The 16605-nt window shown below is 37.7% G+C and overlaps 1 protein-coding gene across 1 annotated transcript; it reads left to right on the top strand.

The window, feature by feature from the left end:
- Window positions 1-371: 371 nt before the first annotated feature.
- jdp2a (Jun dimerization protein 2a) lies at window positions 372-16605 on the top strand. The gene is made up of 4 exons (XM_048190350.1): window positions 372-602; window positions 12333-12550; window positions 15567-15671; window positions 15755-16605. Exons 1-4 carry the CDS (start codon window positions 512-514, stop codon window positions 15938-15940), a joined length of 600 nt encoding a protein of 199 aa, XP_048046307.1. The 5' UTR covers window positions 372-511; the 3' UTR covers window positions 15941-16605.

Below are 16605 nucleotides of genomic sequence, written 5' to 3'. Positions count from 1 at the left end.
CTCAACATTCAGCGTTATGTTCAGGGTTATGGTTGGTTTGGAGAAGTATAAAGTATAGAGTGCTATTGCATACAAACAACAACAATAAAATAGGATCCTGTATGCAGTCCTGAAACTGCAGCCTCTGGGATTGCAGGCTCATGCTATTCATCTGTACTGCAGGTAAAGGCAATTTCTATTCATAAATCCGTTCAAAAAGAGTATCAAAAAACGGGGACCCTTTTTTTCTGATGGGGCACTGAATGATGAAGGGCTAGAATCGCTCCACATCAACGCCTGCAGCACAGCTCTGTCTCAGAAGCACTTCTGCTTGTGGAGGGAATGTAAAGCGCTGACAGTGAGCGGAATGTTTGTTTTCTGGTTTCTAAGGGGTGGAGCGACTCTGCTCCTCACTTCTCCACTTCTCCATGTGTGTTTTCCCTGCAGTTCATTTCTCATCCTCCCTGCTGACGTCTGACTTCCGCATTCCTCGCTCTTCCCGATCAGGGATCAGCGCTCGAGACTCGAGCTGATGCAACGATTCCCGCTCTTCAAGATCTACTCGCGACCTCCAGCTGACGTCACAAAGGGACTCCACTCGCTCACCTCGAGACCAAAGTCAGGTAAGAGGCCAACTTTGACAACTTTTGCACGGCTTCGAGTCCAGGCTCTGCATTTCTCCACGGCTGTGTCTCAAAGCACAGAGAGCCGCCTAGACTGAGCGCGTTTTTGCGCATCGGAGGCGCGCAGCAGCATCGGACATCAGGCGCGCGTTCCGTTTCAGCTGAGATGCGCAAAAACGCGTTCTATGTAGGGAACTCGCTAGGTTTTGAGACACAGCCCGAGTGTATGCAAGCAAAAAATGTTACACTGCAAAATAAGCAATGTGGGTATTTATTTAAATAACATCAGTAGATTATGTTGCTGTGGCTGCATGCGTTAAATGCAACTTAAATACCTCTTAATTTCCATATTTGAACGCATTTCTCTCAGCCATAGTTGTAGCCTATATTGGGAACGTTCGCTTCTTAATATATCGCGATGATGGGACAGACAGACAGACTCAACACCGCTGTAAGCTGAAGTTCATGTTACATAAGAGAAACTTCCGCTTTGAGATCATTGAGTCACTGTAGGGCGTGGTGCAAATGCACATTCATATTTTGGTCATCTTTACCTTATTATTTCACTGTACTGTCCGGTGTCACACACAATGCATTCAGCTTGTAATCATTGAAAGGGATGCATGTGGGCTGTAATGCTGTGGGCAAACTTTTTTAAATTCAAGATTTCTATTGTAGGTTCAAATTTGGATCAGTATGCAGTTCTGCAGCAGTTGGATATCCATCATCCGAATGTGATTATTTAAAACATGATCTGAAACTTAAGTGCTGCAAGTTACATCACAACAAAGTTAAATGAACTGTGGTGCTCTTTGTAGATAAGCAGTGCCCAGCAAGCATTGCAGTGGTTCAGAAAAGGGTTTCAGTTCCACTCAAAAAGAAGTGGGCGATAAAATCTGGAAGCAATGTGTGAAACTGTTTCTCATTGCATAACTGTGCTATTATAACGGCATGCATAATGCAACGAAATGACACTGACCTTTACTGCGCTGACGGATCTAGGAACGTTGATTATGACACACAGCTATACGTGATAAACAGTAATTCTATTCAAATATATGTCGCTGTAAATAAACTGCAGTGATGCAAGGTATTATGACGCTCTCAGGCATGAACTTAAACTCTGTAAAGTGATCTTTTGATACTATATTCGTTAACACAACATGTGAAGATTCAGAAGAGTGTTTAGTTTTAAATACATATGAAACCACTTTAAACTGCATTCATTCATGGAACAGCATCTGTTGTCTGTGAAAACACTTTCTGTCAATGCAGAAATGTGGTTATCAGTGTTTCAACATTTATTTAAAGAGGACCTATAGATGTAAGTCTCTGGTGTCTCCAGAATGTGTGTGTGAAGTTTCAGCTCAAAATCCCCCACAGATCATTTATTATAGCTTGTCAAATTTGCCCCTATTTGGGTGTGAGCAAAAACACGCCGTTTTAGTGTGTGTCCCTTTAAATGCAAATGAGCTGCTGCTCCCGCCCCCTTTCCAGAAGAGGGCGGAGCTTTAACAGCTCAACAACAACAAAGCTGGAGAATCTCACGCAGCCAAAATGAGGATTGTCAGTAGCGGTGTTCAGCCTTACATTGTTCAAACCGGAGTCGACACTGATGGAGAGACTCAGGAAGAAGTTACAACTTTTAGACGTTTCTGAATGGTTAGTGGATAAATTGATGTAGTTGCTGTGGAGTTGATTCAACTCATCCACTAGCATGTGCCGTCATGTTCATCTTTTGTGTTGAATTGAGCCTCGTTTGTGAAGCAGTCCGGCGTAAAATGACGGCATGTCAACAACACTCTACTACAACAACTCTTCCTCTTCTCTAAAGCAGCCCAACATGGCCCCGCCCCCTTTGTTGTGTGTTCTCGGGGGTGGGGTTTATGTAAATGTTGGGGTTTGTGATGTCACCAACTCAAGAAGGAGCTTGTAGTCCCTACCAGTCCTCAAAAAGTGATTTCTGTAAAAGAAAATATCTCCTTTGCATTGAACTTTGAGCGTCGTAACTTTGCAGATGTTGTTTATGCTCAAACAGCAACATTACACACTAACTAAAGTTAAAAAAGTCAAATCATAATCAACCTCCTCTTTAAAACACAGTTTAACACATCTTTAAAAAACGATTTAAAATTTAAACTTTAAATTGATGTTTGAAAAAGTTTGGTTAGTGTCAGTTCTGAAGTGTTGATGTAGGATGAAATTCCAGTCACTTTCATAATTAGAAACAGGGGAAAATCACTCAGATTTTGTGTTTCGAAAGCTTTACCTTGTTGGAACCTCATAAGTGGTTCGTTTGAACGCTCTCACAGGCAGAAGCACGACTCACATGAAGTGACTTACAATAAGTTGTTAATATGTTGCTATGCTAACAATAAGATACTGCAGCAAGCATAACATTTTTTAATTAGACTGAACCATTTAGCAACATTTATTACAACTACCGAATCATGTTTTAATTAATTTGTAGAAGAGCTGTGCGATTAATCATTAAAAGATGGCAATCTCGATTCAAACACCCACGCGATAACAAGTATAATCACAGCGAACATTCAGATCTGTGTTGGCGCCAGAGAGAAAACAGCTTCCCAAACAATCTTTTCAACCACACAGTGACATTATTTCTGTGCTACAAATATTCATATTATCACAGAAGAACTGTTTATAGTTCGGATATAAACACTGATGTCTACGGTAGCGATCAAAATAGAGTAAATCACCTTTTGAAAGTAACTTGATGCTTCAAATAACGATTGTATCAATTGCATCGTTACACCAGTAGGTGGAGACAAGTGACTGTTCATTCTTTGAAGAGATTCTTCAAAAATGTGGATTCATCCAGTAATGAAACAAGTGAAGTCTTTATTGAATTATTCATTCAAATAGTTAAAAAAAAAATTCAAATCAATTTTATATTTTTAAATAGACTGCAGCAATTAATATTTTGTCAGAACCTCTAGTAAATTCTATGTTATTTTGTTTAGTTGTCTGTTCAGAATCTTGGGAGAAACATGATCTCTGTTTTAAACAAAAAAAATCCTGATTCTTAATTCATCCAGATTCTAATTTATGTCTTATTAAATATGAACTCCTGAAGTCACTTTTGTTTGTGGTTTTAATAGATGTAGTTTAAAATCAGTTACTTGCTGAACATAGTTGTGAACATAATCAATCAAGCACTATAGATTGATTATTGTATATATTTTGGTTGTTGTCCATATTATACTTGGACAAACAATATAATCAAACACATCCGTGATGTTACATCATATCTGTAGCGTGTTAGACAGCATTACTGGGATATTTACTGAAGAACGGGCAATCGATCAATTAGAGCGACACATTATCTGTGATAATGGAGCACAATATTAATATAAGCGTGTGGTAGCGGTCACAGCGGAGAGAGCGGTGGTTTCTCTCAGCTCTGAATTACGGCGCTCTATAGAAGTTTCCAGTGAAAATCTAAACAAAGAGAACAGTGTTGTATTCTGTTTATTTTTCCAAATCCTTCATGCTGTCATTCCCTCAATACATACTTGTCTTGACTGCTTGGTATGGAGTTTTATTTGGAAGTGTGCTAAAAGTTTCAAAGATGGTGATTTTTACTGTGGAAATCATTTTTCCATCGGGGCTTTTAGTGAGATGGAGTCTGTGGTTCTGTAGACAGAAAGGCGGCACACCTCACACACCTTCTCAAAGAAGAATCATGAAACACGCTTGATCACGTTTCAAAATGTTCCTGATTAATATATTGCAGATGGATTTAGTTATGTATCAGGGGTTTCTGAGTTAGTTATTCAGTATATGTCTATATGGAATATACGCTTACTACATACAGATGTACCGCTTACTATATTTCGTGAGTATTTTTTCTTTAAGGTTTCTAGGGTAGTTCTTTGTTGTTTCTAGATGGTTACTTTCTGGCAAATCCAAAAGATCCCACCTCCATGTATGTCTGATATTTTGTCGTGATAAATTGATTTTTTTTACCAAAATGTCCAGTTTTTTAAATGCTTAAAAAAAGTTTTTTCTTGGTTAAGGAAACATTCCATGTTATAATTTCTCAAACATTATGGGAACTTTACATTTGAATGTTCTCTGAACGTTCTGAAACACATTGTAACATTTAGATGAACGTCCAACCAAAGTGTTTCAGAAAAAACATTCCATGAACGATGTATGAATAATGTGTTTGGTCTAATGTTTTGAGAACATTATGAAAGATCAGATAACGTTGAGCAAACACTCTATTAACGTTACTGGAAGAATGTTAGTTCATAACTGTGAGAGAACCTTGCCAGAACTTTCTGAGAACATTCCCTGTTAGCTGGGCAAGCATTTAAACTGCACATAAAGCAGTTTTTATATAAACCTTTTGATGATATAATGATGTTTCTACTACAATTCGTTGTTAAAATATAAGCAGTTAAACGGTGACTGTGAAAAACTTTAAATTTATTCAAACATATACATTTAAAACGTGAAGACAACAGGTTAAATTATGAATATGTACTATAGGTAGTACTTATTTTTTCTTGTTAACTACTTTTTACTTGTTAACTCAACTTTGGTCGTTGAAATAACACACAGTTTCTGCCAATCTCATGTTAAACCTGAGTACCTGTAGAGTAGTTGTGCATCCTTCATATCTCCGAAAAGTCTTTAGTTTTATCATATTTACAAAAGATGCTGGCGTGCCCGTAGCTGAAAAAGGTTATCTTTCCCTCACAACCAAAAACACACTGCTTTGGTGACATTCCCTGCGTCTCAATCAGCTCCCTAGCTCCCTAGGTCGTGAATCAGTATATGGTGAAAATGAATGTGGCCCTGATCAGTGCCCTGACTACTGAACTAGAAAAATCTCTCGGCTTTTGTAACCCGAACAAAACGCGTTGATGCATACTTGAAAAAAAAAATCGGCGAGACACATGTTGTATATTTGGCACGGAAATACTCTGTCATACGCCCAACTTGTGTTTTGAAACTTTGGCCATGTTTAGCATGAGAATGCAACTGTAAATAAGTCAGAATGCATGAAATATCATTACACCCCCCCTTTAACCCTTAAATGCATACCTCGGGTCTTTAGTGACCCGGGATGTCATTCACTACCCTCCTCCTCGTTCATTTTTTAAAGTTAGACATCAACCTTCTTGGTATTCCTCAATCAATTCATTATAAAGAATATAGCAAGAAAAAAAATCATAAAATTATAAAAGAATGCCTATTTTTGAATTCATTTTTTGTAAAAATTGTATAGGGTCGCTAATGACCCGAGGTGTGTATGAGTGTACGTGTATTTTTTCTGCACAACAATAATTGAATTTTAGATGACTGAATAAGTGCAGTTCACCTTTATTCCACAAGGTGGCAATGTCTGAAACACAATGCTGAAGTGACGACTCATTTAGACAGAAAACGAAATAATAAGAGAAACATGAAATGGCTCAGCGATTTACTGCAGAGCAAGTACTGAACGCAATCAAATATGACTGTAACTCTTACTGGATGGATCTGGTGAAGCTGTTAGCTATCGAAATATTGATTTTGAAGATGTTGAAAATTATATAGTTTTGAGAATATGTTTGAGATCGCGAATGGGCTCATATTCGTGACCTCAAACATAAAACTAGCCTATTATTTGCTGAATTTACTGGGAAATGAGCTCTGACGAGGACAGTGATGATGGCATAAAACATCTGCTCAAACGGAGCCCTTTCAAGCTCCAAAACGTAACAAAATATGATTTATTTTATTCTTCTGTAATTGTTACTCTAATATTTTATATTATCGCGACAGGTAGAGATCCATCCGTGTTAGATATAGATCCGGGTCGATAAAGACCCGAATATGTAAGAATGATTGGCGAAACAGTCATGCATTTAAGGGCTAGAGACAGATTTTCTGTAAATGTAGGGCTGGGTGAAATGTCCAAAAAACTTAGCACAATACATTTTTTCAATTCATATCAGTTGATATTGATAATTATCACACGTTTAAAGGCAGATTTATGTTCCTAAGTTAATTATGATTTTAAACTATCCTTTATTATCAGAACATGACAAACAGTTCACTTTTAAATCTAATGTTAAGGATGTGTGTCCACCAAAGTGTTTTCCTAAAGTCAGTGTATTTTAATGTTGTGTTTTCAATGGGAGCGTCGCGTCAGCGTGACGAGGTGCTGAGCATCTGTTTCACTAGGGCTGCACAATATATCGAAATTATTGTAATATAGCAAATATGCATATCACATATAACTGAGTGATTCAAAAAGTTAAAGTCAAAATTTTAGGTTTTAGGCAGATAGCAGAGAACAGACTGGACATATGACTGTTACATATGTGTGATATGCATAAGGTTAAAAAGGTTAAGCGCAACAAGCCACGAAAAAGAGCGCAATGTGGTACTCACATGCACACAGAAAGCCGCTTCTCAGACAGCATGCAAACCCGAATCCAGCTCTCTTCCACAGCTTATATGGCCAAACACACAAAATGATGCCTGTCTTGGTGAGTATTCATGTAAACAGTCGGTTTTAGTGAACATAAACAGCTGAGAAAGAAAACACACGCGTAACAAAATATTGGATCCGCGCATTAGCTATCAGCAGCCTAATAAACCTGCTGTCAGTAATGTTAATCAAGCAACAAAAGACAAAAAACCAGTGTTTAATTCATACAGTGAAGACTAAGCAGTTTTATTTTTACATTTGATTATTACATTTTTGTTTTGCACATTATCATATCACATATCGCAATATTTAATAAGTTATTGCTTATTGCACTTCTCTTCAATATCATGCAGCCCTATATTTCAGAGTTTTTTTCTGGACGCTGAGAGTTGAAAAATGTTCAACTGAGTAAAATGCAGTGCTCATCACTGTCCCTTTTTACCGAGCCGTCCAATCAGAGTGGAGGAGGGGCGGGACAAATACAACACCAACCAACCGCCATGTACCGCTTGCACAATGACAACAGATGACAACAACAAGCACAACAATAGAACAAAGTCATTTAAAACAAGGTCCAGAGTAAATACCTTACATTGTGTTGACATTTTCATATTCAGAAACAAACGATCAGTGAAATCAGACACTCGTAAAAACACGTGCTGATTTTCAGCGGGCTAAAAATGCTTTGGTGGACAAACGGCCTAAAGAGTGCCAAAGCGATATTTTTGTTTGAAGTTAATTTTAAAATTGACAGAATTTGAAATCTGAAAGTAACAAAGCTTGACATTATTGAATTAACAAAGTTAAGTTTTGTTTACGCATAAACGACTTAAAGATCTCGCTTCATCACTCGCTTCGAGTAATTTACCTGTTTGTTCACAAAATAAATGCTCAACGTTATTAAAAGTGCACCATCAGAGAAGCACTAATGAAATGTATTTTCGGCTGCCAAAATTTATCATAAAATCGGGTCCTTCCTTCAATATTTTTGCTCATTTTGTATTGTCTGGCTGGAAAAAGCCTCTCAAAAAAGTAAAAGCACACTTCTCTACAAGCCGCATAATTTGAGTTATCTCTCTGTGACACAAATGGTGCCTGACGAGCGACGTGCTTTAGTTAGGAGCCTACTTGAGGTTAGGATGTTTGTTGAAATGACTAACGTTCAGTCTGAGCAATGACGGCTCGCCTGAGCAAAGACTAATTAAACTTCCTCTGAGTCATGACGTTGTGTGTGCCATGCAGCGGCTCACATATGGCAGTGATTTCTTGTCATAGTGAGGCAGTTTCTTCAAGAAGCACATTCGTGTTGGTCACTTTCTCTGTGAGGATGGAAGGACATGAACAGCCAGGCTGTGAGAAAGTTTTCTTAAAAATAGTTTTCTCCAGCTACAGAACGCACATCTGAAAGGTTTTGTGTTTGAGGAGGACTTGTGTAGGCCGATGACATTGTCCTGTTCCTCTGCGGCCACATTCCTCTCGGCTGACATGGAGGACTGTACTCAGATTTGGATGGAGGAAACACGGGCAGCGGGCGGATCTTGGCTGGCGTGCTCAGTTCTGCTCTCCACGGCTTTAAGGAGAATGTGTCTGGGTCTAGTTTTGTGCCTCTCATAAAAAAGGGGAAAAGAGCAGCTTCTCTTGCCAAGGGTCTGTAAGTGCTCGTATTCTATACATATGTCAGATGTGGAGACAGATATGTGCAGAATAGACAGTGCATGGGCACAATGTGTTCAGTACAATAATTGGAGACCGGTGTGTATATACAACATCAATGTTGGTTAGTTAAAGTACCCCTAATGTGATATTTTAAAGGTTCATAAAGTCAAAGTATAATATTCATTGCAGCATCAGCTCTTTTCGCACAGTGTCTGAAACGGTTCGATCAAAGATTCAGACTCTCTAAACCCCGCCTTCTCGAGAGTCTGCTCTGCTCTGATTGGTCATATGGCTCAGTCTGTTGTGATTGGCGAAAAAAAACGCATCAATTTACCGCATCAATCTCATCAAAGTGGATTTGCTTCGACATGAACAACACGACCAGACTCTGTGTTTGAGGGCGGGGCTAAGCAGACGCTGTTCAGCCAATGAAGACCATAGGCTGGCATTATGCAAATCTTACGTAAGGTACATAAGAAATGTGTAGGAAGTGAGACTGGAATTACTGAATGACAAAATGACTTCTTTCTTTTGGGAGAAAATAACTCCATTTATCTGCACTTTGATCTTTGAAACTTTTACATTCACAAACAGCTCTATTACACACTACATGAAAGGTCATATCACTTAAAAAACATTTATTTATTGTTTAGTTCCTTATTATTTTTGGGAAAGTCGGCATGATGGATTCCAGTGACAGATTGAGCATCTGGACAAAACCTGCTTTGTTGGTATTTCTGCACATATGACTTTTATTCATTAAAGATAAGTCGTTAACTCATGTATTTAGGACTTTGTAAAATATAATTTTGTATTACTTTTGGTTTAATTTTCACTTTAAAGTATTTGACTTTTTAAGAAGATGATGTGTGTCAGTTCTTCAATAATAATAGAGTCACACGGTCATTTTTTGGAATTGACTGCATTGACTTACAGGTGTGAGTCTCGAAATGTCCCGTTCAAACAACTTACACTAGCGTCTCGTCTTGAATACTGTCTTGATGAACGTGCAGCGGGAGTCAAACCTGTATTCTCTTAGTTTTATTACCAAAGTAATATCAAAAATATCTTAATTTGTGTTCTGAAGATGAATGAAGGTCTTACAGGTGTGGAATGACATGAGGGTGAGTAATTAATGACAGAATTTTCATTTTTGCATGAAATAACCCTTTAAGGACTCAAATACAGGACTGACAATCATATTCTGCTGCTGTGTGAATATGGCCTTACTTTCTCGTATTCTGGTTTAATACACCATCTTAATTTATAAGTAATTCATTGGTAGTTTGACTTTCTGCAGAGCGTAATACTTGGTGATGGTGACATCAAAAATGAAGGTGGATTGATTTTGCAGGATTTCATCTCCACAGTTATGATCTAACGTTCTTCCAGTAATGTTAATAAAACATTCGTTCAAAGTTATCTGGTCTTTCAAAGCGTTCTCAAACCATTAGCACAAACTCATCATTTATACATCATTCATGGAATGTTTTTTTCTGAAACATTTTATTTTTTTTGTTTCAGAATGTTCAGAAAATGTTTGCAAAATGATAAATTGGAATGTTCCCGTAATAGAGCTGGGACAATAAATCGTTGCATCACGAATCGAGAAATGATTCTGGATCGATTCTGAGATTTTCCGAATGCATCGCGATTCTCTCTCGAATCGATTCTGAGCTTAGTGTTTAACAGCAGATGGCGCTGCGTGCTTTAGAAACAGCCGTACTTGAACTCGATACACACACCGCTCGAACTTTCTATGAAATAATCATTCATAAAGTTCAAAAAAGTTGATGTGAATGTTTGCAGTGAGCTGTTTACTTAATCTCACGTCATAAAAGCATTCTGAGGTGCGAGTACATTTACATTTATTCATTTGGCAGATGTTTTTATCCAAGTGAGGCATACAACAAGCGAGTCGTCATGAAGAGGCAAATAGACAAGAAGTGCTCACAATACAAGTTTCAGACATTACTCAGAGTATCATAAGCTACAATAGAGAGGGATTACATTAAGTGAAAGGATAGTGTTTGTTTTGGGTTTTTTTTAAGATGAGGTTAAGTGCTCACAAAGTTTTCAGCTGTCTTTTGAATATTGCCAGGGATTCTGCATTCCGGATGAAGGCAGGAAGATCGTTCCACCAGCGAGGAACAGTGAACGAGAATGTCCTGGAGAGTGATTTCGTACCATGAGCCTTTGCTCCTTTAGTGAGCGCAGGCTTCTGGTAGGAGTGTAGACTCGTAAGAGTGAGAGGGTGCTGAGCCTGTGGTAGATCTGTAAGCGAGCGTCAACATCTTGAATTTGATGCGAGCAGTAAGTGGTATCCAGTGCAGAGAGATGAAGAGAGGCGTGACGTGGGCTCTTTTGGGCTCGTTGAAGACGAGACGTGCTGCAGCGTTCTGAATCATTTGTAGAGGCTTGATTGTGCATGATGGCAGTCCAGCCAGAAGAGCATTGCAGTATCAAGCCTAGAAATGACCAGGGACGAGGAGTTGTGTTGCATGCTCTGTTAGAAAGGGCCTGATTTTCCTGATGTTGTATAGTGCAAATCTGCATGACCGAGCGGTCTTCTCGGTTACATTCTCAGACTCAGCCGAATGCACAAGCGCTCTTCTTCATGAGCACTTGAGCATGTGGATAAAAACTGGCCTAGAGCGCCATCTGCTGTTAAAAACTAAGCTCAGAATCGATTCAGGAGAGAATCACGATGCATTGGGAAAATCTCAGAATCGTTCCACGATAATCGATTTATTATCCCTGCCCTATCCCTTAATGTTCAACATTTTGAATGATCAGGGAACATTTAAAAATATCATTTTTATAACTTAATGGGAACGTTAACAAAACGTTTTTAGAATATATATTTTGTTAGCTGGGATAAATCATGGTAATCTTTGTAACAGACACCAATAATCCAAATTAAATCTGCTTACGCATATGTGACAGAATCATGATCTGAAATGTCCTGATGTGCTGCGTATCAGTCAAACAGGATTTGTTTTCAGGACAAATGTCTGTAATGTAGTTTGGGGACGTTTGTAATGTTTTCTGTTATTTTGCACAGGATATGGAGACTCTCACCTGCCCTCACACAATATATTTCTTTATGTAATTTTAAATATGAGAATATATTTGGAAGAAATTCATTTGAATACAATATGAATATTCTTCATGCTATAATTTTGATTGTGACCTACATGCACTTTAAGTGGTAGACCAATCACAACAGACTGGGCCATCTGACCAATCAGAGCAGAGCAGCTCTCAGAAAGGCGGGGTTTAGAGAGTCCGAATCCTTTATTGAACCGTTTCAGACACTGAGAGAAAAGAGCTGTTGCTGCAGTGGATATTATGAGAAAATTGAAATGTTTTTTGACCTTGCATGCATGTAAACCTGTTGTAAGAGACTCAAAAAAAAAAAAGAAAGAAAGAAACCTTTAAAACAGCATAATAGGGGCAGTTTTAAAAAGCATTAAAGGTTTGTAATCAAACTCTAGCTTCAATCAGATTTTTTCTTTTGCAACTCATAATAATAATAATGTATATGCGACTGATAATTCATTTTATTGCAAAAATTTCTACATATTTGTCTTACATTGCGAAACGTCTTGTCTTTTCTGTAGCTGTGGTCACGGGCGTTTGTGACGTGATGCCCGGACAGATCCCGGACCCCTCGGTGACGGCGGGCTCACTGCCCAGTCTGGGCCCTCTAGTGGGCATTTCTGCCACCACACTAACTGAACACCTGAAATACGCCGACCTCTGCAACCTTGGGGCCATGCTGTCCCCGTTACATCTACTGGGGAAGCTGGGCAAGCGGCCGCTCCCGATTAAAGCTGAGGTGAGCATCTTCATCCTTTACATTGAGATAGAGGAGACAGCTCTTTATTTACTTGAACTAGTTCACATCAGTGTGACCCAGTTATGGATCTAAATGACTAATCTGCAGGAAAACTAAAAAGTGGAGCTGCTTTAAATCCACTATGATATCAAAATTGACAATTCTTATTGCCATGAAATATTGCAGTATTTATTATGAATGATTTATCCATGCAAATCATTGTTTTAAATTCATGTTTCTCGTAATCTTTAATCAAAATAACTTCTCCTCCCTCTTTCAGCGACATCTCTTCTCTTCTCTGATGACGTGTTTCTTGACATCTCATTTGTCTCTGTGAACATCATACATGTGAACTGTAGAAAATGATTTTTCCAAAGATTATTGCTATTTCAGTCTTTCCACTTCAAAATTTCACATTTTAAGTCAGTGCCACATTGAATTAAATTGAATTCTTTGTAATTGTTTGTATATTTTACTAGCTGTTTCTGAGTAAAAATTGTTTCAAAGTAAGCCCAACACCAGTTTTTTTCCCCAGTGTGTCAACCAATCAGAAAGCTTGAAGGTGCAGCTCTATCATTACAGGTGTGTGAGTTCGGAGCCGACAGTGGGTGTTTGGGAAAATTGAGCAATTCTGTTTGGTTCAGCTATTTGTACAGTTTTAAAACACACAGGTGGTGGTGTTTTCTTAGAGCGTACATGCTTATCCAACTGCAGTGACTCCATCTAGTGGACAGAAACTCACTGCTTCAAAGAAACACACTCTGAAATAATAATAATAATAAAGTGAATCTACTTAAAGGATTAGTTCACTTCAGAATTCAAATTTCCTGATAATTTACTCACCTCCATGTCATCCAAGATGTTCATGTCTTTCTTTCTTCAGTTGAAAAGAAATGAAGGTTTTTGAGGAAAACATTCCAGGATTTTTCTCCATATAGTGGACTTCACTGGGGTTCAACGGGTTGAAGGTTCAAATGTCAGTTTCAGTGCAGCTTCAAAGAGCTCTACATGATCCCAGACGAGGAATAAGAGTCTTATCTAGAGAAACCATCGGACATTTTCTAAAAAACATAAAAATGTATATACTTTTTATTCACAAATGCTCATCTTGGATTTTATCAGAAGTACCGATCCAGTGTTTACAAAGCAAATGTGCAAAGACTAAGTCAAATGCCCTTTATAAAAAAAGGTAAAACGACGATGTCGGACGATTTTGAAGTCAGAGGAGAAAATAAGATACTTCCGCCTACGTCACGCGTGACCTTTCCAACATGATTACGTCATGCGTGGCGCATCACAGAGCAGTGCAAGATGAGCATTTGTGGTTAAAAAGTATATAATGTTTATTTTTTTTTAGAAAATGGCCGATGGTTTCTCTGGATAAGACTCTTATTCCTCGTCTGGGATCATGTAGAGCTCTTTGAAGCTGCACTGAAACTGACATTTGGACCTTCAACCATTTGGTGCCCATTGAAGTCCACTATATGGAGAAAAATCCTGGAATGATTTCATCAAAAACCTTCATTTCTTTTCCACTGAAGAAAGAAAGACATGAACATCTTGGATGACATGGAGCAGAGTAAATTATCAGGAAATTTTAATTCTGAAGTGAACTAATCCTTTAAAGCACAAATGAAATGCTCTCTCGCCCAACTCTATCAAGCTATTTTTACAGTGACAGGTAAAACAAACCTCTACACTGATGATATATAGACTAGAGCAGAGATGGGATCAGGTAAACACATGAAAATCATCCAGTCACAGTTAACTGAATTAATGTCATGACAAAGTACTATAGGATGGTAAATTGGTACTCAAAAATATTCATTTTATTATAAATACAGATTTTTTAAAATGGAAATATAAATATTTTATATCAAAATGCCTATTACATATTGGTTATGTTAGTATTGCATTAGGATTTTAAAAGCATATGTGCTATAAATGAACAGTGCAAATGAAAGGAAACAGGTTTCATCTGAGCAAAGAGTTGCTGACTGATGCAGACTGACTGAATGTGATTTATTAAAGAAGTTTGTATGATACCTTTATACATGACTTGCGTTATTTTTGCTCTAAAACGACAAGCATTTCATACTCTCCATCTGTCCAGGCTTGATTTATGTGTTCAGAGACTAATGGTGTTTATTTCCCACTGACTACAGTTACTGTACTATATCTTTAATTCAGCAAAAGCCTGTTGATATTTCAGTTAATTCTTGTGTTGCACAATTTAAAGGCAAACAGGAAGCTTTTTCACTCTAGCCTGCAGAATACTATGATTAATACTTTTTCAAGGTCTTTCCCTTTCTTCTTTGATTTGCATCACATATTTATATAAAACCCAACCGGAAATGAACACTTTATATGCATGGATGTCACCTAGTTCTCAAAAATTATAAAGCTCTGAATAATGGTAAATTTATAGTTTGCAACTATATTTTTACTCTCTTTTAGTTTTTTTTTTTTAAATATTGCATGCAACTTCCTTAAATGTAAAGGTGAAAACTGAATGTTCATTGCGAAAAAATGCTTTTCTTATTTAGTATTTTTGTCTTGTTTCCAGTCTAAATACCGAAAAATTCTTAAATCTAGATGCTTTTACTAGATAAATAAAATGACATATTTCTTTCTTTTTTCTGGGAAAAAAAAAAAAATCAAAATGAAGTGAGTTTTTGCTTAAAACAAGCCAACTTATCTGTCAATGGGGTGAGAAAAATAATCTTGTTTCTGTTTGAAATGGTTATTTGGTTAAAAAGGTTATTTTTCAGATAATTTTGCCAAGAACATTTAGACTTTTTTTCCCCCAGAAAACAAGAAAAATATATATTATGTCATTTTACTTATCTTATAAAAGCACCTAGATTTAAGAATTTTTAGGTGTTTAGACTGGAAACAAGACAAAAATACTAAGTAAGAAAAGCATTGTTTCCTAAACGAATGAATTACTTTAATGGCAGATTGTAAGAAATTTAGTAGACTTTTATAAAAAAGCCTTCATTTTTGCTGTTGCCAGAAAGATGAAGAGGAAGAGAGGAGGAAAAGAAGGCGAGAGAAAAACAAAGTGGCAGCAGCAAGATGTCGAAACAAAAAGAAAGAAAGAACAGAGTATCTCCAAAGGGTAAGTGCTCTACGTAAAAGCCTCAGCACTGAGTCCACTCACAGAGCCCGTGTATTAACGTGCGCTCAACTCTTGCATTGAAGGAATCTGAGCGTCTAGAGATGATGAACTCGGAGCTGAAGTCACAGATCGAGGAGCTGAAGCACGAACGACAGCAGCTCATCCTGATGCTCAATCGCCATCGGCCCACCTGCATCGTGAGGACGGACAGCATTAAGAGCCCTGAGAAAGAGGCCAACCCTCTCCTGGAGCAGGTGGAGGCCGAATGAGAAGGACCACACATTTCCATGTTACTGTTTACAGGTTAGCTCCTCTCCAGCTAGCTGAAGCACTTGGTTTGAAGCACTTGGACATTTTAAGGAAGGTTGGAGAGTTGCGACTAAACAAAGCAACAAGTAAAACACACTGATGATGGCCTCAGTACATTGGGCTGTGTGTTGGCAGTTACAAAACGTTTATGGGATTGTTTTTCTCCTGTAAAACTTTTTTTTTTTTTTTTTTGTGGTCATAAAGTGCCTTATTTTAGTCTGTTTAGGAAAGAATTGTCAATAGTTTGTTATGAATTCATGAAAACACTCATCAAATGGTTGGACACGCATGTTGTGGCCTCGCCCTGTTAACTGGATGATTCTTCATGGACTGTCTCAACGTTTATTCACCATTTGCTGCCTTCAGTTGCGTTTTTTTGTTTTTCTGACGCAGGCGTCATGTATGCACATATGTATGAACTGTTTACATCTTGCCAATTTATTATAGTTATCTACTATATATATATATATATGATTTTTATACTTCCTGTACATGGACTTATCACTAGATGTGATACATTTTATGCAACAAACAATTTCATAACCTCTATTTCTGTGACTTATTCAATTTGTTGTATAGCTGTGAAAACTGCAAACATTTATTAAACAGTGATTTTCAAATGTTA

Source organism: Megalobrama amblycephala, linkage group LG5 (assembly GCF_018812025.1).
Source record: "Megalobrama amblycephala isolate DHTTF-2021 linkage group LG5, ASM1881202v1, whole genome shotgun sequence".
Taxonomy (NCBI): domain Eukaryota; kingdom Metazoa; phylum Chordata; class Actinopteri; order Cypriniformes; family Xenocyprididae; genus Megalobrama; species Megalobrama amblycephala.
The sequence above is the reverse complement of the archived record's forward strand: the minus strand, read 5'-3'. Positions and strand labels throughout refer to the sequence as shown.